Genomic DNA, 25,535 nt, shown 5'->3' with positions numbered 1-25,535 from the left:
CAGGCATCAGCCGCCGAGCTAGTATATGGAGAACCACTACGACTACCGGGACAATTTTTCTCAACTTCGCTTGACCAGAACCTAAATCCAGCAGACTATACAGCTCGCTTGAGAAATCATATGGCAGCATTAACCCCAACTCCTGCATCAAACCACAACAGTAAAACATTCTATTTGCCGAATGACATACATACTGCACAGTTTGTTTTTCTTCGCCGTGGTCCCGCAAAACGATCGCTTGAATCACCATATACCGGCCCATATAAAGTTCTGAAAAGAAATACAAAAACATTTTCATTAGACATAAAAGGCAAAGAAGTTACAGTAACAATAGACAGAATAAAACCAGCTTACCTTACGAAAGAAAACAGAGAATACGACACGACCATTCGTCCACCGATGACCGCACTGCCGCTCCACACCAATCACGATGCACCGCCACCTGAAAAAAAGACTAGAAGTGGAAGATTAGTTAAGTTTCCGGACTACTATCGACCGTGAAACGGTCTCGGCAGGGGAGTGATGTGGCGTCCTCGTCGTCATTGGTAGCTGAAATAAAATTACCAAAATAAATTATATATTAAATTACAAAAAATGCACTTACCAACTTTTACGTATAGACCGTGTCTATTGTTCTCCGCGGCAGACGGGGGGCGAGGCACGCGCATTCCACAGCGCGCTCCGCCACCAGTACGGCCCACGATTTCTAAGGCGACACACGTACATCTCGCTGCCGACGCCGCGGTTTATTTTTACGAATATATATACATCTTTTAGTTCACACAAGTTTTATTATTTATATAGTGATTAATTGCGACAACCCGAACACTATAATAGTATACAATATATAAATAGTATAAATAATTGTAAATACTGTATATATTTGTGTGTTTAACTAATTTATATTTTTTTATGAATCAGTCTGGGGCTATCATGTTTTAGTGATGTAGGTCTTGACTTTGATTATAACACACCGTGTTTTCTTGTTGTCGCGTTGTGAAAAAACAAATAACTATCTCGAAGCACGCGATTACAATGCAATAAGTAGTAGGGTTGCTTTACCTTTGTTAAAAGTTCATGTAAGCTGGGCTTATTTGTAAGTAAATCGTGAAGAATTTTAATCTTTTCTAAAAGATTGATGTTCGATATGTTGGTTCTATGTATACGAAATACGAAAGTGGTACTCTAAGTCTAATTAATGCAGACCTAAAGGGTTTTTGTCCGAATTGTATGCATTTCCTTTAAAAACATATTGCTTGTTTAACAAAGTCTCAGCTGTATACTATTTTTTTAATATAGGTATTCGAGAATAAAGATAATATTTATAAATAGTTGACAGCCCTAATTACTGTATTCTGATTGAATGAAAGTCGATGCTCATTTCATTCCAATCTCCTAATTGTTCACGCGTTTAAATTATTGTTTTAATTTGTTAATTGATTGTGGTTTAATTATTTTAAAACCTGTTTAAATTTATGTATTGAATTAATTGAATAACTTTTTAGATTTATCGTCCGTTAATGAACAAAAAACGAATCGATTTATGGCTCTTTTATAAAACCTTAATTGCTAGTGCGTGGAAAAATCACCGGTATCACACTGTTTCATAAAGGTTTCTGTTGTAGCCCAACCGTTGAATTGACCGCTTCACGACGTGGGCAGTAATTTTATGATCTTACATTGATTCTACGGTTCCACTATTCCACGGTTAGACTACGCAATTTTTTCTAAATGTAAAATAAAAATACTACAACATAATAGAATAATTTTATATAGCTTTCCGTTTCATTGGTCTTAAATTACTTAGAACATGTATTTGCAAATCAATAAAATCGATCGCAGTGCAGTGCAGAACATCAACGGATAAAAAATTACAAAGCCATGCTCTTGAAATCACTTTCTGGACTGGCGTGCCCTCCAATCACATCTCACTTAATATCAGAATGTCACGTGGCCAAGCGTCAGTGCAGCCTTGTGATTCTGTAACTCACTTTTCGAACTCTCACTGCGGTTTTCGCAGGGGCGGTCGCGCTCAAATCACTAGTGAAGCAGTCATTTTACGATTTGGCATTCTGATAAGGAGGGACCTTGTAGTTTATTGTCGATTGTCGAAAACCGCAGTGAGAGTTTGAAAAGTGAGTTACAGAATCGCAAGGCAGATCGCGAAATAAGCCGTGGTATCATTTTCAACATACGTTACGTATTATTACTATAATACGAAACAACGACTTTAAAACAGTTTACAGGTAAACTTTTTCAAAAAAGATCTTTAAAACACTAACATGTACTAAATGACATGTAACTAAATCAAGCCGATTTTAACACACAAGGTTCAATTACACACAGCCTACACACATTCTCTCTGTTGTATTGTTAAGTCAGTAAACCTATTAGCATTTCCTGTAAATTGAGTTATATTAAGTTGTTTCTAAATAAATATTGTTAAACACAATAAACGTACTCCAAAGTACCGAAACGACAACAATTATAAATAACTTAACTTATTATTATGACATTATAATAATTAAAATGATATTAGCATGCCTATTTTTATATGGCTGATAGTGCGGATTTTTTAATTGAATCAAAATGTACCACTCTCTTGGAAAATAAACGATTATTGCTAACCCAAGCAATTAATAAATACTAGATACTTTAACCGATTTCGCATTAATCATATGCCGTTAATATTACTTGTTACATGGATTTTCATGCTTATTTTCCTTAAGGTCGTTGGCACCACATAAAATACCGTATCGAATTTATTATCTCCACATTTCCATTTATTTTAAATAGGAATTAAACGTCTTCAAGGCATGTTTATGTTTATTCATGACACGATTATAAAACTTGTGATAGCAAAACCTTGTTTAGCTGTGGATTGACTCGCGGTAATGATAAAATACTTTTCATATATGAAAATTTAAGTTTAAGTTCTAGTTTAGTTTAAGCCCTAAAACAGAAGTAGCAATGGGCGGGACATATAGCAAGATGCACAGATAAAGAAAGGACTAAGGGGAAGAAGGAGAAAAGGGCGCTCTAAAAACGGTGGATAGAAGATATAGAAGTTAGCAGGAAGCAAATGGAGAAATAAATATTTGGAAAATTTGGAGCAGGCCTATACCCGTGAAGGGGTTCCGATCAATGGTACTAAAGGAAGTTAGGATATCGAGTAACAAGATAAAAAAAATGTATATAACAAATCAATGCTATCTATATTTAACATTTGGAAATAACCGAGCCAATTTTAATTAATTTTACGACGAATTTTGAATTGGTATAATAAAAAAATATACATACATGTTTTAGTTTTAAACTGATGAATGTGACAACCCTGTACAACTGCAAATTTATTTAAAATAGGAAATGTCGATGAGATTGTAGCGATAAACTGCAAATAATTAACATAGCTGAGTAACGATTTGCGAACGGTATTTGGAATTTCGAGAAGACAGGCCTCGTCACCGCGGCTTTGTTGCGGCTTACAGTGAGCCAGCTATCACGTGGGTACAGGGTTGCTGATTTTCAATTTAATAAATTACACCATTATAAATAGAAATTAGCGTCTAGTCTTTTTAGGCTAACGGTCTAAAATGCTTTGAATTTGTTTGTAGTGTGATTCTAAAACATGTTTTATCATTATTTGACAATGTGGTTTAAAAAAATAATTTGTATACTTAATGTAAAATATCTCTTTTATGTCACAAGTTTAAAAGACAGTAAAATTATCTTGATTTTTATTAATTAGTAACTATTTTCTGTCAAAAAATTATAAATACTTAACTTTTAGATTTTAATTGTACTAAATTAAAAGTGAAACTTGACAGCCCTAGCAGGGGGTTGAAATGTCTGAGACGCGTTCTAATTTGTGGAGCCGACGCCGGATTGACCTCATCTAGACGATCGCCTACTCCATTACATTCTCTACTTCCAACCTAATTAGATCTACAGCTCTTAACTTATGTCTTAGAAGTGAAGGGTCTAGGAAACTGGACGTTTTTATTACTTAAATGCTCCTTTTTCTGAGTTAATTCTATGGGGTGTTTAACTTCTACTAGATAACGTAATCTCTTTAGATATAATGCAGTGAGTTTCCTCTTAATTTAAATGATGTTATGACTCTCCATAAGTTTTAATGTAGATTTTTAACACAAAAATTAGTATATTCTTTTTCTTTTTTTTTAACTATAATACCATTTTATAAGTATAGAAAGAATTGGAACTGCCACATCTATTTATATATAAATTAATTGCTGTTCGTTTGTCTCTCTAAAACTCGAGAATGGCTGGATCGATTTGGCAAATCGGTCTGAAAACTGTTCCTGGCTGGGAAATATTTGTTGCCTTGTCTTTTTAGAAAGAAAAAATTGTGACTTGGCACCTATAAATATATGACAATATTTATAGTTGCCTTCAGAAATTTGATTCATAGCTGTAATATAAGGACATCTCTTTGGTATGATTTAAGAATGATGTATTAAGTTACACAAATATATGTGATACGAAGTTAACCGTTAACCGTAAAAGTTAAAGTTAGATACCTTTAACATTATCTAAAATAAAAGAATTTGATGTTACAAAGGTTTGCCTCTACAGCTATGAAATGTTGTCTAAATTGAATTAGAATCGTCTCAGTGAGTAATGCAAATAATTGTCTTTGGTTAACAAATACAAATTAAAATAAACGTGACGTCACATTTGTTTCTGCTGAAGGTTTGGAAAACCTCTTCTTTCGGTTTTTTAAAGGCTTATTGAACAGTCCTCGTATTTATTTTATTATTAGATTGATAGCCATAAATTGCTAGTCTTATTGAGTATTTAAAAGGTTCAAAGGTCAAATTCAAGACAAAAACACTAAGAAATCATAACTACAAAAAATACACGCAGTATTCTCTTTATAATAAGTAGTACGAAGCTTTAAGCTCTCTTGTAAAAAATCATTTTACAATTCAAGAAATTCTCTTTTAATACTTGGAAAGTTCAAATAGTCCCTAGCTATTGAAGCTTGCACTCAATCCTTATGAAGGAAGTTTATTACCTCGTACTGGCTAGCCTCTAAAGTGTCAACATTAAATGTTCCTTAGAAATAAAGCCATTTAGAGACGTCCATTTCAATTCAATCTCGCTCAAATGTTAGGAAGGTTAGGTTAGGTTATAGTTTTACTATAAACAATATCATTTTATATTAAGGATTTTAAAATTAGGGATTTTAAGATAACATACACATCTTTTTATTCTATTTTGTTGTGTGCTTGTATTATATGTTTTAAATGTATTTTTTAAATTTTAAATTTCTGTATTTTTTTGTGAAACGTTTTTGTTTACGTTAATTGTCACACATTTTAGATGTAAGATTTTGTAAAATAATTAGAAGATTAAGTACTGTGTGTGATGTCGTAAACTTAATAACTAAATAAACTAAAATAAACTACACATACGTGACCCCGTAAATATGCTTTCTGGAAACCACGTCAGGAAAGATATCTTGTACTTAGACAGTATTCTAAGGAGTTCTGGTCACTAATTCATTTTGGTTTTTTTAATGAAACAACTAAGTGCAAGGTTAATAAAAGAAGGTTTTTGAAATATTTTGACTCTCATATATGCATTAAAATAGTGTTTTCTTCATATTAACATTATTTATTAGATAGTACAATTGTTGTGTATGTATCTAGGAATGAAAATTTAAGAGCTCTGTCAGATTTCAGAGGTTTTCTTTTACACATTACTTTGTTTTGGCAAAGTTTATTTCGTTGTACATTAAACCAATGGATACTGGCTAGAATAACAAAACTTTTCATGCTTACCTCAGCACTAAAATTTAAGCATTTTAATATGCAGTTCACGATCTGTGCGCTGAGTATTCAGACTACGAACTGGGTATATGACAAAATATTTAATATCCTAATTATGCATTCTGGTTAGGATTAATTTTAAGACCAATAACCGAAACGTATATTATATAACGTTATTTAGTACTTTCGTATAAATTATTTTACAACAGATTCCTTTCAATTTCGTAAATCCTCTTTTTATCGTTCTTCTCCCATACTTGAACTTTGTCATAATCTACTACGCGATTGAGCTGTTTGTATGTATGTATATTATAGACAGATCTCTGCATACGTATCCCTAATCAATCAAGGCATGTAACAGAATTAGACATGCGTAATGATAACTACCGAACATACATTAGATGTATAAAACCTAGTGTTTAATTTGAAATGTATTTTTTTGTTTACTCCAACGCCCAAGTTTCGATGTCTCGTCGTATCGTCGCCTCGATTCCACTTCAGACAAACGGAACTTCAAACAAACAGTATCATTTCCCTACTAAAAGAACGTACAAATATAAAAACAGCTAATGTGTATTTACGCTATCTCGACTAAAATAAAAATATTTTAGGAATCTATAAACGAAATCATACATGAAAAAAAGCCTTTAATACTGTTTAACTTACATGCTAAATATAAAGTATATGTGCCTAAAGCAATTTAATATTTACACCCTATATATACTTATTATTACTTATTATCTATCGGCAAACGGTTATTGATATTTTTGCAGATTGTTCTTCGTCAACGGCTTCCTCTAATTTTTTTCCAAACTTGGCGTTCTCTAGCGGTTCCAATCATACATTAAATTCGGTTTATTGTGACGAAGCTGCACATAAAAAAAAAGTAAAACGAACTAGCACAAGACTCCTTATCACCTGGTTTCTATTACCAAATACTTTTAGTGTTTGCTACATAGATTTTCGTACACGTACACGTAGATCGTGTTGAATGTTAAATCTTTGTTAAACCTCTTTCAACGATAGTTAATTTTTATATAATATAACAATAAACAATATCAACCTGACTTTAAAAAGCTTCAACTAATACTCCGTTATGACGTTATTAATTGCTATAAACTAGATACTTAAATAATTAACGCCACTTACGAGCGTACACTAATTAAAAGCGAAATAATTTATATAAACTGGCTTATCCGAAAAGCAATTGTAAAATGCAACGATGCATGTATGTATAGTTACATAGGAAAGTATATTCATTAAAGTGATTAGCACAATTAGATATAATTGGCTTAATAGTAGTGCACACTTCCGCATAATGAAAATATTTCTATATGTGCTAAAAGCTATTGGCTATTCAATAACGTAAAAAGTTATTGAAATTACATTTTGTTTTAAACTGTTATAAAATGCCTGACTGCTTTGGATAGGGTTTACAACAAATTATATCAAACGATGGTTAATTTAGCCTTGAGTTATTTAGAAAAAGAGATATAGATTATATTTTACACGTGTATAAAATCTGTTTAAATCAAATAATATACCGAAACACTCAATGCAGTTTTACATTTTAATTTTGCTACGCAGTTTGACAGTTCTCAGAGCTTGACATTTGACAAGTCCTCAGCTGTCGAATTTTCACATTATCTCTATAGATTAAATATACGTTTTTAATTGAATTATTTCTTAATTGAGTAAGTTTGTTAATTTAATTTATATTTATTATATTTTATTTAAATACGCCACAGATAACAGTATCTGCACTGTAAATGTTTTTTAAATTATGAAAAGATACAAAAAATTGTTGTTTGTAAGTGACGAACCAATTTTGTTCATAGCAACTTTACGTTCTCCAAAAAGTACATTAGTGTAGTATGGATACCATAATTTCATTACATAGAGCCACACACACTAACACAATTTAAGCGGATTGTCGGCTTATCGTCTTACTCAACATTTTTTACAGAAGCAAAAAAATAGCCACAAGAACGATTTAGATACTTGGAAAAAATTGTCAACAAAGATTTGATCCCTTGGCTTTCGGGTCGGCTGTTTGGAATTCCGTGACTCAAATAATTAAGTGAGGGTGCCCATACATTGTTGTATAAAGAAATAATAGTTAATACAGAAGGGAAACGGGATATGAAGTGGAAATAATAATTGAAGGTATAACAAAACATAAAAAGTTCAGGAAAATCGTAATCTATCCGAAAAACATTTTAAATTAAATCGTAATTTTTATCTCAGATTTTAACAATAGAAAAAAGCAATTAGTGTAACTTAAACAAAAGCCTTAAAGCTTTAAGAATTATCCTTCAACCCTATAATAAAGATTAATCCTACTCAGGTAAAAGCATCGTTTTAAAAAATACCCTAATACTTAAATTACATTTAGAGTTGCTTTTAGTTTTCTTCCAGATATGGACAGTCGAAGTCGCGGTCTATAAATAAAAAGATTCGATTTTAGATTTTTAGGTCGCGTGTGTTTTAGTGTTAGTTAGTTAGTCTGTGCTAAATATTTAATGATGACAAAAATATATTTCGATTAAACTTACAAGCACGATTATGTATCACTTATAATCTATTTCATCCATTGCAAGACACACTAATTTATATATACGTCGGTAAGATTTTATCTGTAATGCATTTAAAATGCCCCGGCATGAATTGCAATTTACGTTTACAAACGAGTAGCCCCGTATAACGGTTTGCGAAAGTCGCTAGACGTAGATGCCAATCTCACAGTCATATGTCAACGTCAGTGATGCAACCAGCCTTAGGTATCTGCAAAAGTAGAAAAAGCGAATTGCCGTTTGACAATCTGTTTGAGGGCTGGGTCGTTCTTCTTTTAAACCTACAATTTGATATGGCTTTATTTCAATTTTTGAAATAAAAATATAAAGCTTTCTTGTCAGTTTATATATATATTCTGATAGCAGATTTTCTATTGTATTGGAAAAAGTGGTTTGCCGAGATGTTTACAGATTTTTGTACGATTTTCTAGGCCTGAAAGAAAAATTCGACAAAAAAATTTACTATTTCGGCACGAAATCTTTTATTTTATTCTATCGAATACTCTTTGTCAAATAACTTGTACTTTTGTAATACATTAATTAACTAAATGAGCTTTTAGAAAACATATTAATATAATACATTTGTAAGTATAAAATATGTTTTATTCGTGACCTAATACCACTCCGTCACATTTTCTGCTAATATAAATGTATTTTTTGCTATAAATCAATTTTTACTATCATTTAAAAATAAATACCAATATCACAGATAGCAATATAATCAAATAATATAAATATAAATTTTAAATGTTGCACTAGTCATAACAAAATATATAAAAGACAAAAATAATTTTCCTATCAGGAGACAACATCGTGACGGAGTTTGATATTCTAGGGGATACCAGGCTGCGTTTTGGTATAAAACAGGTTTATTTTTCTAAAATAATTTATTTTGTTATACATCTTTTCAGTCTTCATCATTGTCATATAAAATAACATGAGATCGAACTTAGATAATTACTGAAATCACATTTGAGAACCTTTAGAATAAGAGATTCATATTTTAGTAAATTAAATGACTACTCATTCGTTTTAAGTAATTAAAGTCTGGTATAGCTTGACATCAAATTAACGTTTCCAAAAACATAAAATAAAATAATCATTAAGCCATTGGTAGAAAGTCTTATTTTTCGAATATTGATAGTGGCTCTTCGAACTATAAATATTGTCTCTTCCCTTTTTATTAACATTCGGAGCCTGGAGTGTTTGGTAAGAAGTACCGCAGACAGCAGTTTCTCTTTTCTCTTTTCTTCGTTCTCTCTTTCTTCTTAAGCGTTCGTTTTAAGCGTGGCGAAAGGCTGATCTTCATTGGTTGATTCATCTGGGCTGGATTATGTATACATAATATCGTAAAATCTTTTTCGGGGCATTATAATTGTGTTCATAATATCAGTGAGCATGAAATCTTCCACATCATGAATTATATCGTCTTCTTTTTCGTTAGATAAGAACACGCCCACGGTATATATATATATATAGGCAGAGGCTGATAAATTTAGAATAAGACAACAACGTCGTAAGAAAAGAATTGTTCACAGCAACAACTAAATACCCTATGGTTTAAGACGAGTTTCCGTGAACATTTGGTGGACTTGCTTTGTTCCTTTCAGGGGCACAATATTATTTGGAATCGTTGTTGCTACCTTTTCTAAGTCTTAGTCTGTCAAAATGAACCGTTTAAATTTGTTGGCATCTTGAAAGTGGATAAGAATTGGAACATCTGCAATATAGTTTCCTCTACCTACTATGGCATCACCTTGGCGTTTCATTGTCCCTCCAACCATCAGAAGCTCCTTTTCCATGCCCTGATTCAAAGAAGTTCCAGGATATTTGGCGAAACCCATAATCTTCGAAAAAATTGTTTGCCATTAGGTAAAAGTGTGACAGAGTTGACATGTGACGTAGGGGTAAAAACTTGTTGCTAAGTCGATAACATTTAAAAGCTGACATAGAATTTATAATTTACTCATTGACAACAAAATATTTCTTATAACGTAAGAGTAGACAACAAAAAGTAACAATAATAATTATATTTTGAATCCATTACTTACGTGACGAAGCGGTAGCCGAATAAAAACACACACCTTCTGTCACAGTTTTCGAGCGATTGACGCGCTGACTTTTGATCTCATAGGGGAAAGTGTACCAAGGGGGGGAAGGAGGTCTAAACCTTCAATCACAGGCCACAAAGACGAGCGGCACAAACGCGTATTTCGAAGGACAACCCACGTGACAGAATTTACAAAATAAAACACCAGGCAGTAGGAGACAAGTATTTGATATTTTTTAAATATTTTATTAAAAGTGATAAAAAATAATGGTTGCTATTGCATGATAGGCAATATATTTAGGAGCTATAAGATATTTTTATGTTTTGTGTCATCATATAATTTTTTCGTAATATTATGGATTAAACGCAAGCTTAGGTAGCGGGAGACATAGGGAATTTGTATGAGATACACTTCTGTCACGCGGATTTACTACTTTGTCACGTACTTTTACAATTAAATTATCCAATATATTTGTTATTTGATCGTGCATAGCCATTATGCATATAGTACAGTGCATTTTGAAATACAATTAAGAAAAAAATAATAGTAATTTCCTTGTTTATTTTCTCATTGATTGGTGGAGACAACTAATTGTAGGTTAAAAAGAAGAATGACCCGGCTACGAATTTTGAAAAATTTGCCGAGAGCCTTAAGATAAAAATATTTTCTGTGAGCACGCCTCACTGTGTGAGGGCTGACATAAGCTTACTATTAGTCACGTGACGATTTCCATACTAATGCGATTAGTAGTTGTAGTAGTTGAGTCGCAAATTAATTTTGACGTGGCTACACTTCATAGCTTCAAAACCTTGCTGTATATTTCTTTGTATTGTTATATTTACTACAATTATTATTAAATTTTCAGAGTACCGTCGGCTGTCGTTCAGCGAGCAGCGTAGGCGTGGGCGCGGTGACGGTCGCAAGCGCAAGCGCGGGCGCGTGCGCAGGGCGCATGGCGAGCGCGGGCGCGCAATTCCGCGGCGGCGCGCAGCAGTGGGCCGCGGCCTACGCGCCGCCCTGCCGCTACCCGCCACCGCAGCAGTCTTACGCGGCGGCTCCTAGTCCTTACACCCCCCACCAGGTAAATAGTCATCCTTGTTGCTCTCTTGGTATTAAAAATAAGTTATCAGTACCATATCGACGTGATTGCTTTGAAAAATAACTGCACAACCAGGGGCCGAACTCCATTCTGAATGTGAACAACATGAACAACTAAACTGCTTTCTGAAAATATGAAAAAGACAAAAAGAGGTACGCTGCCTTATGCAAATTACTCTAAAATTATTAAGTGCCAAGATTGAAATCACTCCATCAATATAACCCTACGAGCTTATGAATATAATAAACAATATTATCTGTGATTAATGATATCTTGAAGCACTTTAGCCGCGCCATGATCTGCTAAAACTAGTTAATGCGAGTTTCTAATTAAGTACGATCCCTATTAACCGCTTAGTTTCATCTGCTTTATCTTCATTATCCTCTGTAATTTACTAATTTTTCATTGCCATCGCGAGAAAATGCTTTTAAAAGAATGTTTTAAGGTATTTTTAATTAACAAAGCGGATCCTTAACGGAGAAAAGCCGTAGAAATCATCTATATTTTTATTTTGTTTTTGTGGGTTCTTGCTGGTTTCACATTAAATATTAACGTATAAATTTTAATATGGTGAGATATGTAGGTTTCATAATGATTTTAATATTATTTGGGTAAATTTTATTCTAAATAAAGTATATGTTATTCGGATGGAATGGGGTGCCCGTAAACGATAAGGTGACAAGATCCAGATGCCAAACTACCCCTAAGTATTAAGTAAATAATAAATATTCCCTCGCACTCGGACTTACACGGAGTATTCATCTGTGTAATCATTTGAACGTTTTTCCTATTCAAGGGCAGAAACATCGCGCTTAGCGTAATAAATAAAGCTTTTGTCCTATTCATTGTAATAATTTCCTTTCATATAAAAAAGTAACAAAAATCGAGGAAGTAAAGGTTAAGAAAAAACAGTGCGAGAATCTTGTAAAAGAATTTCTTGTTATCACTTTTGAAATAAAACGTAGCGTACGTGCTTTATTACCGTCTCGACTGTTTTATCTATTCGACTGAAATCTTTATGCCTACCTGGTTTGTTCAGGCTTTTGTCCATAATTTAACGCGAATATTTGCTGCGTACTAGGCTTAGAAGAATGCTTACAAAATATTAATCCGCCAAAAGATGTATTTTTAACACACATTTCGTTATATCCATTTAGGTTTTTAAAACGGGTTCGAAATAAAAATAAAAGTACTAAAAATTATTTCGCAGCCAAAAGGCATTTTAATTGCGAAAGCGTTTTTTACTTAAGAAGGGATTAAAAATATCATATTTGCCGGAATGTGTATTAGTATTAAGCAGGGATTACTTTTATAATGGAGTTTATTTAATCAAAATATGTCATAAAGAGATCTCTTAAAATTTTAGCTCAATAACAACTTGGAGTTTTGATATAATTATATCAAAACTCCAAGTTGTTATGCGGAAATCTGTTGATTCTATACGTAATAAGTTTGATTATTATACGCTTAAGTTAGGTAACTTAATAACTTATGTAAAATCGTAATAAAACAGTTGTAGCATTCCCGAATGATCCTTCGCAGTCGTAAAATAGCTATTAATTCGACTTGTTTATTTTGTTTAGTTTTTGTTACTGCGCCTGCGCTTAGCAGCCGTTGGGATGTATAAACAATGCTTATGCTTTGTACTTAAACACTTCTGCATTTATACAGCGAGCTTTACAAACTACAATGTTAACACAAGACGTTTCCATATTTGCATGAAAATCTCACTAAACTCACGCGCATAACTTTTATTAACAAATATTTGAAACCGACGTAGCTTATATGTTGCAACTATAAACTAAATTTGAATAGTTTCCCATTATTAATTTCCATGTTTGTGACTACCTAATGTAGTCCAATCCAACGGATTTAAATAATCGCTTTAAAATTATTATATAATTAATGTGAAATGAAGAACATGCAAAATACGTAATATTTTTATGAATTTGTTTATTAATGATGACGAAGTGCTTTTGTCCATATGGTCTTAATATTATAAATGAATTCGCGGGGACTTTTCATGAATTAATGGGACTTGGTTTGTTTCTAACTTGAAAAAAAAGGTTTCATTACTTATTTCGTACTAAAAAAGACAATATTTTACTGTCTGCCCCTCTTTGACGATAAATGGCCAGTTCGATCGAGAATAACTTTACATCAGCTGTTAAGTATCTGTGTACTATTGATTAATGGTTAGTATATGTCAACTGTCACAGCTATCACAACGCCACAGCTTGTTAAATCAGTCACGCCTTCCGTCCAGGGTTGCTTCTTTTTTATACTCTCCTAGTCTTTTAATTTATGACTGTGACCATTTTACCTCAGAGTCAAGAGTTTTTAAACTTGTATTTAAATGAATATCCATTTGTATTTTGCACCAACAAATAAATAAAGTAATGAATGAACGTAAAATCGTTCCAAGTCAATTTAATTTGTAGATATACATTTTGACCTTCAAATTGTTTTAAAATCATGTTAAATTATTGTTAGATATCGTAGTAAATTTTTCCAAATCAAGGAATGCTTCATCAAAAAGGTTTCGACAACCCTACGTTTCCATAATAGAGGTTACTTTTTGTAGAAAGGAAGTTTTTATCACAGGAGCACCCATAAGTGCTTAATTCACTCGCGTGTGTCCAAAAGCGTATTTTGGGTCTAAATATAATTTTGATGCTGACGGATTACTAAAGATATTTTTAAACCCCGTTTTACCATATGGGTTTAATAAAAGATTGATTTATGATCGTAAAGGCATTAGAAACACAATTTTAAACACCGTCTATCGTACCAATATTTATGAATTTTTATACAGTTATTACTCTTCCTTGTTAGTTAAATTTACACAATCTAGGCTACACAACAAAACAAAAATTACCATACCTAAAACAAAAAATGATTTTAAAAAATGTGTACTTTGACCGCAAAATAACACATTTTTGCTGTTTTTTTTTAAATATTTAGCATTTTTTTAAACCCTTAAAACTGTCCTCATCTCAGTCAACTTTATACAGCAACGTGATGAAACATTATTCAACTAATTGGGGATACCAGTAGAGATAAAATAAACGTTGAAAAGATAGATCACCCTGCCACTTCATAAAAATAATCCCTCAAACAGCTGTCGAGGTGTCCTATATCCCATGGGATTCGGGACCACACTCAATTTATAATCAACAAATTCTATTCGACATTGACGCTATTGAAACTTATACGTCTCTATTCCTTTTACTTCCAGCGGTTAAATAAGATCATGCAACCACTTAACTCATACGTTTCATACACGGAAATGTGTATAACCTCTCAAACGTTTATTGACGTGGGGCACAGTTTATTTTAGTACAATATGGTAGGGCACGCACATGTGACCCTTGTCGGGAAAGTATAAATAAACAGGACTTGCTGATATCTGTCATCCAAGGAATTAGATTTATTTCTGCCAGCGGAAGGTGAAGGACCCTCACCCCTCGGGACAAACTTGGGTAACTTTCCAGATTTAATGTTACATTTGTTTTAAGATTTACAAAACGCAATTCGAATTTCGAATCTGTCTAGACGTCACTTGTTTGCGAGTTTGCGTTAGTTACGACCATAAACCCTTTTGACGAAATGCAGGTAGACCCGAACTTTGGGTGCGGTTATTTGGTTTCGTACACTTAGACATGTAACATGGAAAGCTCAATCATCTTTTATTAATGCAATTAGCCCAAAGGTCTTGGATTCGAATACCGACTAACATACGCAGCTTTACCATCAGTTCAATGTTATCACAATCTATTTTGTATATGAAATACATATTTTATGCGTAATCTTCCAAACATGTTGTATATCCGAGGGTCCGATCGGACCAAAAAAGAATTCTTTTTGTACAGCGGGTATTTTTTGTTAAATTATGGTAATGTGACGCAGGCTGTCGATATTTAAATTTACGGATACTTTTTCGGTAACGTTTGACTCGCCATTTTGCGAGATGCGTTTTCGATTTCGCTTTTTTGTATTCGATATGTAATCTATTCTTATTTGCTTAGTGCATTAGATTCATTTTCTTACTAAGGTCAAGTGGGGTAAATGCGAGTACCATAACTAGATTGACTTGTTATTTTGTGATCTTTTACAATTTACAAATAATTTTTACTGTGAATATTAAACATGTTTTAGGCTTTTGTTTGATGTAATTACTTATATTTAATTATGGATGATTACAGATTAACTCTCTGTTGCATTTTCCCGGTGTAAAGGGGTAAATGTAAAAAAAATGTTAAAATTCTAATAGTGTAGATAGTTACTAATCTGGGGTAATTGCAATAAAATACGCAAATTGAAATATACTTTGGTTTTTATTGCAACGAGATTGGTGAAAATCTGTCAATCCATCAGATTCAATAAGTTGTCAGAGTGTAGTGCAAGAAGTACTTTACGTGTATAAGAGATGCCAGCACTAGTTTCTTTTGTGTGTAAACAGTTAAAGTTATGGTGTTACATTTGCCCCGTTCATGCATTTACCCCACCTGACTATATCTCTTTCATGCTATACTGGTGACTAAATGAAGAAGTGTACACTAACGTTGTGCACAGATACTTTATGTAGAACAGTTTTAGAATGATTTTATGTCCTATTCCTTATTTTTGTCGTGTACCTTTTGTTGCCTAATAATAAACTCCAAATAAACCGAAATATCTAAAATTCAAAGCGAGTTGCGATCTACAGATACAAAGATCAAGATAAAACAAATGGAGTGTTCAATTTAAGTAGATTGAATGGGATTTGTTTTATTCCGTTGAGCCCTTCAATAGTATACGAAGTTTGGTAACGACGCGTTAAATTATCGAAAGGGTTTCCGTTTCCGTATATATCAAGTAAATAACATATGTTAAAAACCATTTTTGCTTTTGTTAAAGCCTCGTAGGAACCCTATGCTAGCATTTTTTATTTTTAATAACATCAAGAAATTTAACCCGATTTTAATATCCAAAATCTTGCTACAAGACGTAGATATATAGAACACTTTTGAAATTTTTTTGAATCAATTACGACTGTTAAACTGTTAAATCCAAAATCCACTTTTTATAATATTAGGATACTACATTGACTAAATATTACGGCTACACTACAACTACACATTAATCAGTCGGTAAAGTGACGGATTTGATAGAAGCGTGTGATTTTTCTAGTAAAACTGTGTAATTTAATGTTATATTTTTTATTTGTTCCATAACAAACCCTTTTTTTGCTTGTATGCCATAATAACCAGAATATGAATTAAAATAGTTATGACAAAAACTAGCATGATTATATTATTTTGAAATGGCTGCCCTGTAAAGTTTACTATTTGTCAGATCCGTCACTATTCTACGACTATGACGATATGTAAAAGTAAATTGACGAAAACCGTCTCAGACGCCACGATCCGATAATGTTAAAATAATATTTTACGGTGATATGAAATCGTTGATATGTATTTTAATCAATGTAAAACTTTGTGTATCAAGTATAAAGGAAGTGACTAATAATTCGTTACATTATCTATACTATAATACTATAAAGAGGAAAGATTTGATTTTTTGTTTGTTTGAAATGAATAGGCTCCGAAACTAGTGGACCGATTTCAAAAATTCTTTCACTGTTGGCAAGCTACACTATTCCCGAGTGACATAGGCTATGATCCTTATCAAAATAAATACCAACGTTTCACATAAGCTACAATTTAATGGCATAACCACCAAAAAAGCATGGTGTATTGGTGTTCTCCTGCCGTTTCTCTAATAGTTTACTACTATGTAATATAACAAAAATCTTAGCCACAGCAACGCTTGGCCGAGTCTACTAGTTACATATATAACTGTTAGCCTTCCGTTAGATAATATAATTGAGTCTGAGTACAGATCTCATTGTAGACGTTAGACGGCGTAGTACGGCATTAAGTTAAATAAAGTATTAGTGTCGCCTTTAACTTTTATTACAATACTAACAATTACACGAGGCACGCACGCGCCACCATATCGATGGAGGAACCAACTGTTGAGTCCCCCCACCCCCTACCGCCCCTCCCGCTACTTCCTCCCTCGTGACGCCACACCGTCAATACTCTTAACGCTGATAACCACGGATAGTGTTACGATTCTTTTATATGCCTTTGATTCTCGGAATCTTTTTGAGATGAAAACGAAGATTAGATAAGGATTTATCTATTGCTAGTTCCTATAACTACAGGGAAATAGTATAAAATTGTGAAGATTTTTTTCCATTTCTCAAGAATATATGACACAGGTTTACTAGGAATTCATACAGAACTAGTTTATGTAATATTGCTTATATTTATACAGAACTTGGCAATAAACTTTATGAATAAATATTTACTTACTACTTACGATTATAAGCCAATAAGTGTTGTAAAAATAGATATCCTTCAAACACTGTCAGACATTTAATGTCACTAAAACAAGCTGATTTTAACACAGGCTTCAGTTGCTCACACACACACATACATACCCACTCCCTAATCGCATTCTTACTCTCATAGTATTGTTTGTCTCATAGTAAGTCTGTAAAACTTCTAATTTGCGTATTGCTTTATAAATTGGTTTGTATTATAGTTAAGTAAGCTGTAAGTTTCTTTCTTTCTAAATAAAAAAGAACAATTTTACACCGACGTAACATCTAACAAAAACCTTTACCTAGATAAGTCCAAAGTATGGGAATTCACTTGTGATGCATAAATTGCAAATTTTACATTCCCACAGCGAGTTGCGGTTTTATTGCAACCACAAACGTCTATTACACCCCACGTTTACCGTTTTTTATTTTGTTTAATACAATATTTAATAGTAAATGTATGATTCATAATTTTAATAGCTATAGAATATTTAGTCTTTCAACATTGAGGCTTTATACCTACTTTTGATAAGCAACATGTCAGATACAGGCCTGTATTGCAAATCTCTGTCCAAGACCTATAAAGGTTGTGCGTTGTGACGAACAGCAAAGCAGAAACGAATCCAGAACTGCAGAAAGCACTCGAAGTATTTAATACGCATTGCTTTGCCTGATTTCTTCCCAGCAGGAAGAACACAGTTCTATACTTCAATTCTATTAACGAAATGCCAAGTTATAAACGCAGTTTATACGCTATTTCACTTTAAAAAGTAGGGTTACTAAGCCATTAAATAAGGTATAAATGGACCTTATACTATAGACACACTTGGAAAGAAATTTCCTCTAAATACAGCAATATTCATTAATAATTTAATGGATGTTAGCGCAAATTAAATAATTTTGTACTTATAACCTAGAACTAATGAGTTAAGTTGTCTGAAATAAAGTGCCTACAAATTCCTTCCTATTCGCTCCTGACTAAATAACGTCACTGTAACAACACATAACCCTCTGCAATTACGTTTAAAAGTATTCAAATAACTCAAGGCAACTCGGAAAATGAACTCTTAAGTCACGGCTCGTTTTAACACACGAATTAGTCTTCATTTGTACTTTAAGCCTGTGATAAAATGCTTCAAACGCTGTGAGGGCCCTTACGACCCTTGTCTGGGTACAGGCGGTGCCCTGTCACCCTACGTAGCTCCAGGTATTGTAGGACCCTTAATGGACTACGAAAACACTAGTCTATTTGTTAAGACTAAACGAAAATAGGGTTTAGAGAGGTCACTTTTGAACAAAACATCGAGGTGATCTTTGTATGGATATGAAACTGGCTTGAAAAGTTTACAAAATACATACAAAAGTTTCAAACCTCTGTAGGTCTTGACGCAGTATTTAGTTGGGTCAAATTAAATATAAATAATAATTACGAATAATTTTTGTTCCAAGAATGCGATACAGTCCTATGTATATATATATATGTGACTTAATGTCCTATAACACCTACATGGAGCAGAGGGTGTCCAAAGGGGTTGAGTGCTGTGCTGTCGTTAATGGAGATTATATATTAAGAGTATTTTAATATAGAAACAATTGCAACAAATATTTTAAATGTTTGAAATTAACACTTAATAAACAAATTGAATTTGACTGAAAGGTTTATAAAAACGTATTTCTATTAGAAAACGCTAAAGTTGTATGAATCATAAAAGTTGGGAAATCCTGTCGTTAAAATTTTCACAAATTTTCCCCAACATGTCATTGGAAAGAGTAATTTTTCTTGGAATTTTCCCTATTGCGATGAATGAAGCGTCAAAAGTTTGAGTGGTGTTTTCAAACTGATGATTACTTGTCAAGGATATTCCTGTCACGTCTCGGGTGACGGGTGATTCGAAAGTAAAATTAATTCTTGGATAGGGGCAAAAGTGGTGTTAAGGGTATAACGTCTCATAGGAGGCATACACGTGTTGGTTTCACATTTTTTACGAAATTTATTTTACCAAACATTTCTTACAAAAATTAAATTAAGTATATATAGTTAACTAGCTGACCGGGCAAACGTCGTTTTGCCATGTATATCATTTATAATAAAAAAATAGGGGTTGATCGTAGAGGGGTGAAAATTAGGGGTTGTGTATTTTTTAATGCTGTATCATAAAAAAATAGAAATTAAAAATTTTGTCTAAAAAATAAAATAAAAAATTTAGGGGGATGAAAAATAGATGTTGGCCGATTCTCATAGATACCGGATAAGCACAAAAAATTTCATCAAAATCGGTCAAGCCGTTTATTAGATAGTAAAACAATTTTTATAAATAATGCCTGCTTTGCTAAATAATAATATGTATGCATGCAAATCGGAAAGTGGATATAACAACATTGTTATACTGTATTTATTTTATAAGAAAACCAATTGCTATTTTACGAAAATCTAATCCAAAACCCAGCTTAACCCAACATAAGCCCTAGAAACCCGGACGTGATAAATAATTCAATAAAATAATCCCATGGAAAACTCAGGAACTTTAGTTTTAAATGTCGTTCCCATTTGTAAAGTTTTTAAATTCAATTGCGAAGCGTGTCCCAGCGAGATGTCAGATAGACCTGTCCAAATGCAACTCCGGGCAATGTTGAGAAATTAAATTATAGATAGGTACGTAGGATAATATCGAATATTATAAAGATATGGTTTTCTAAGCTCTTTATTTAATATTATTAAACTAATTTGAATTTCCCTGGAAGAAAATAAATTCGTAAGTGGTTAAGTATTGTTCACATTTTTAAACACAAATATGGTTTTCACTTATAAGCTAATTAGACGTAATTTTTAGTCTTTCGGGTTTGGTATAAGGGCATGTGTATATGTGAGTCCCGTTACTAATGGTACATACATTTCTGCGTCACTAATTTTCAAGGCAAGGTTTAAAACTATTTGGATATAGAATTTAGGTTTACAGTTCGTACTTATATTCGTACTATAATATTTTTTTACAAATGAATCATAAATTAAGTAGTTAGGAACAGGTAATAAGAGAAACTTTGACTGAATAGTTGGGGATACGTTCATAAATAATCCTTATTTAGTACTCCTACAGCTAACTTACATTATATATAACAAAAAAAATATTTTACTAAAACTATAGCCATAAATGAAATACACAGTATTGTGTATATTATGGTATAGGAATAACTTCAAACATTTACGATATTTAGGAAAGAAATCAATAAAAATAGATTGAATACATTTAACTGAGAATTTCTATTTGAATGTATGATGGTATAACAAACTAGCATATGCTACTTTACTAAGGTGCTTGGCAAGTAAAATATACTAAATAAGTGCCAAATGCAGGTTAAAAAAATTGTTCATAGTATTGTCTTTGATTAACATAACTCATAACATTAAAAGAAAAACGCTTTTTACCGGATTAAAGTTATGTATTATTATAAATTTACAACTATTTGACATAATTTTAAATTTATCCGACGTTTCGCGTGCTTTACAGCGTGCGTGGTCACGGTGACTGAAGACAAAAGATGTTGAATGTCAAAAAGTATCACAGCTGCAGAGAAAGTTGCATTATCTGTATTTATTTCCCCGGAGTTGGTATCGACTAAAAGATGGAGGGTTTTGGCAAAAATGGCTCACGGTGTCCTCTATTTTCGCGGATTGTTTTTCTTTTTGAGATTTTAATTTGGATATTATTGGATCCCAGGTGTTTGACAATTTTAGGCCGTCTTCTCTATTGAAATTGGGGTGTTTTTTGATTTCAATGGCTTCGCGTACCAATCTTGGGAAGAATCTTTTCTCTTTCGCAAGTATTTTCAGTTGGTCAAAGCGTATGTAGTGATTAGGCCTATCTAGTATGTGTTCACAGACTGCTGATTTTGTGTGTCGTCTATGTCTTATGTCTGCAATGTGTTCTTTGAGTCTGCTGGACATATTGCGTTTAGTTTGCCCTATGTAAGACAGGCCACAGTCGCAATCCAGTTTGTATATACCTGCATCTTGCAATGGGGTGTTACTTTTGATTGGTCTTAGGAATTGCTGAATCTTCTTGTGCGGCTTGAAAATTGTATGAATAGAAGCTCGTTTTAGGATCCGGCTAATTCTATCTGTAACTCCCTTTACATATGGCAAGTAGGCTGGCTGGCGGGGAACTGTTTGTGTCTTGTTTTTGTTTTTGTGATGTAGCCGGGGGATGCGCAGCTTGTTTCGGTGTAGCACCTGTTTGACATGCTGTAGTTCCTCCTCGAGGTGGGCATCATCACAAAGACGTTGGGCTCTCTGAAACAAACATTTACCGACAGAAAGCAGTTGTGAAGGGTGGTGGTGGGATTCACCATTGAGGTACCTATCTGTGTGGGTTGCCTTCCTGTGTATTGTGTGACCTAGTGTGCCATCTGCTTTGCGTATAATTAAAATGTCTAAAAAGGGCAGACAGTTGTTGTTTTCTTGTTCAACAGTAAATTTAATGTTCTTGTGTATTGAATTTAAATGTGCTAGAAATGCAGATATTTTGTCATTGGGGAGTACTACAAATGTGTCATCGACATATCTCTTGTACAGTCGAGGTTTAACCGGGGTATTGGCCAAAGCTCTCTCCTCAAAGTCCTCCATGAAGATGTCAGCGACTATAGGTGACACTGGAGAACCCATGGCTACTCCATCAACCTGCACATAGAACTCATCTTTCCACATTAAGTATCCTGATGTGAGACAGTGTTTTACAATATCTACATAATCTGGTGACATGTTCTGTTCCCTAAGTCTTTTTGCAATGATATCTAGGCAGTCATTTAGTGGTAAGTTTGTAAATAGTGACTCAATGTCAAAACTCACCATGGTTTCATTGTGGAGTAATTTGAGATCTCTCAATGTTTCCACAAAATGGTAAGAGTCCTTAACATGAGCACTAGTGTGCCCCCTGAGAGGGGATAATATTGACACTAAGTGTTTGGCTAATTTGTATGTGGGTGAGTCGATATGACTGACTATGGGTCTTAAAGGATTGTTGTGTTTGTGTATTTTTGGCAATCCATATATTTTTGGAGGTTTTACGCAGGCTGTTGTTAAAGATTTGACGTCTAATGACAGTGTTTCGGAATATTTAGTAAGGAGGCTAGATGTTTGTTTTATTACCTTGTTTGTGGGATCTTTATCGACTTTTTTGTAGGTATTGACATCGTTTAAGAGCATCCGAGCTGACAAAGGGAATGCAACCGTTGTTATGGATACGTCGGAATACGAAAGCAAGATGGCTCTCCTCTTAAACGATGTCAATACCTACAAAAAAGTCGATAAAGATCCCACAAACAAGGTAATAAAACAAACATCTAGCCTCCTTACTAAATATTCCGAAACACTGTCATTAGACGTCAAATCTTTAACAACAGCCTGCGTAAAACCTCCAAAAATATATGGATTGCCAAAAATACACAAACACAACAATCCTTTAAGACCCATAGTCAGTCATATCGACTCACCCACATACAAATTAGCCAAACACTTAGTGTCAATATTATCCCCTCTCAGGGGGCACACTAGTGCTCATGTTAAGGACTCTTACCATTTTGTGGAAACATTGAGAGATCTCAAATTACTCCACAATGAAACCATGGTGAGTTTTGACATTGAGTCACTATTTACAAACTTACCACTAAATGACTGCCTAGATATCATTGCAAAAAGACTTAGGGAACAGAACATGTCACCAGATTATGTAGATATTGTAAAACACTGTCTCACATCAGGATACTTAATGTGGAAAGATGAGTTCTATGTGCAGGTTGATGGAGTAGCCATGGGTTCTCCAGTGTCACCTATAGTCGCTGACATCTTCATGGAGGACTTTGAGGAGAGAGCTTTGGCCAATACCCCGGTTAAACCTCGACTGTACAAGAGATATGTCGATGACACATTTGTAGTACTCCCCAATGACAAAATATCTGCATTTCTAGCACATTTAAATTCAATACACAAGAACATTAAATTTACTGTTGAACAAGAAAACAACAACTGTCTGCCCTTTTTAGACATTTTAATTATACGCAAAGCAGATGGCACACTAGGTCACACAATACACAGGAAGGCAACCCACACAGATAGGTACCTCAATGGTGAATCCCACCACCACCCTTCACAACTGCTTTCTGTCGGTAAATGTTTGTTTCAGAGAGCCCAACGTCTTTGTGATGATGCCCACCTCGAGGAGGAACTACAGCATGTCAAACAGGTGCTACACCGAAACAAGCTGCGCATCCCCCGGCTACATCACAAAAACAAAAACAAGACACAAACAGTTCCCCGCCAGCCAGCCTACTTGCCATATGTAAAGGGAGTTACAGATAGAATTAGCCGGATCCTAAAACGAGCTTCTATTCATACAATTTTCAAGCCGCACAAGAAGATTCAGCAATTCCTAAGACCAATCAAAAGTAACACCCCATTGCAAGATGCAGGTATATACAAACTGGATTGCGACTGTGGCCTGTCTTACATAGGGCAAACTAAACGCAATATGTCCAGCAGACTCAAAGAACACATTGCAGACATAAGACATAGACGACACACAAAATCAGCAGTCTGTGAACACATACTAGATAGGCCTAATCACTACATACGCTTTGACCAACTGAAAATACTTGCGAAAGAGAAAAGATTCTTCCCAAGATTGGTACGCGAAGCCATTGAAATCAAAAAACACCCCAATTTCAATAGAGAAGACGGCCTAAAATTGTCAAACACCTGGGATCCAATAATATCCAAATTAAAATCTCAAAAAGAAAAACAATCCGCGAAAATAGAGGACACCGTGAGCCATTTTTGCCAAAACCCTCCATCTTTTAGTCGATACCAACTCCGGGGAAATAAATACAGATAATGCAACTTTCTCTGCAGCTGTGATACTTTTTGACATTCAACATCTTTTGTCTTCAGTCACCGTGACCACGCACGCTGTAAAGCACGCGAAACGTCGGATAAATTTAAAATTATGTCAAATAGTTGTAAATTTATAATAATACATAACTTTAATCCGGTAAAAAGCGTTTTTCTTTTAAAAAAATTGTTATTAAAAAAATATGTCTTCGATAAATGAATCGCTCTCAATGATTTCCCAGCTGACTCTATTGAGAACTCGACAATATTTTCAATAGCCTTTGATGAGGTTGCAATTGAATTCTGGAATGAGGTACTTATGTGGTTTTTAAAATGTGAAGTAAAAAGACAAACCGAAGTATTGTGATATAAGATGTTTTTATTATCATTGCGTAATACAATTTTGATGATCTGTTTCATAAGGAGTATCTTAAAACCAACTTATGTAGATTTAAAATCGAATTGAAAATAATTTTCTGTTGTATCTTAACATGGCATATAACCCGGATGTCCTGAGTTAGAATTCCAGTTTATTCGGCTTGATAGGCACACAAAACAAATTTGCATTTAGAATAATTTAGATTGATGACGGCATTAAGATAGAAGAGATTTTAAACACATATTTTGTGGTGGTGGTTGGAATCTGTATCAATTTCGTGGTAATTTTTTTCAGAATAGACTAGTTGGAAATCAGTCTTCTGTGCCTGACATACACCGTCTATTTTTTTGAGTCTAAGGCAGAGACGATTATGACTGAGTCTTAA

The 25,535-nt window shown here is 33.6% G+C and overlaps 1 protein-coding gene across 8 annotated transcripts in view; it reads left to right on the top strand.

The window, feature by feature from the left end:
* Nucleotides 1–25,535, top strand: part of LOC125048860 (protein alan shepard) — a 161,095-nt gene that overhangs the window by 121,786 nt on the left and 13,774 nt on the right. For all 8 annotated transcript variants that reach the window (XM_047647801.1, XM_047647798.1, XM_047647796.1 and 5 more), the window contains one exon: nt 11,285–11,500. In XM_047647801.1, coding sequence (XP_047503757.1) covers nt 11,285–11,500 — 216 coding nt within the window. The remainder of the gene's footprint in view (nt 1–11,284; nt 11,501–25,535) is intronic.

This window comes from Pieris napi, chromosome 4, assembly GCF_905475465.1.
Source record: "Pieris napi chromosome 4, ilPieNapi1.2, whole genome shotgun sequence".
NCBI lineage: Eukaryota > Metazoa > Arthropoda > Insecta > Lepidoptera > Pieridae > Pieris > Pieris napi.
The sequence above is the reverse complement of the archived record's forward strand: the minus strand, read 5'-3'. Positions and strand labels throughout refer to the sequence as shown.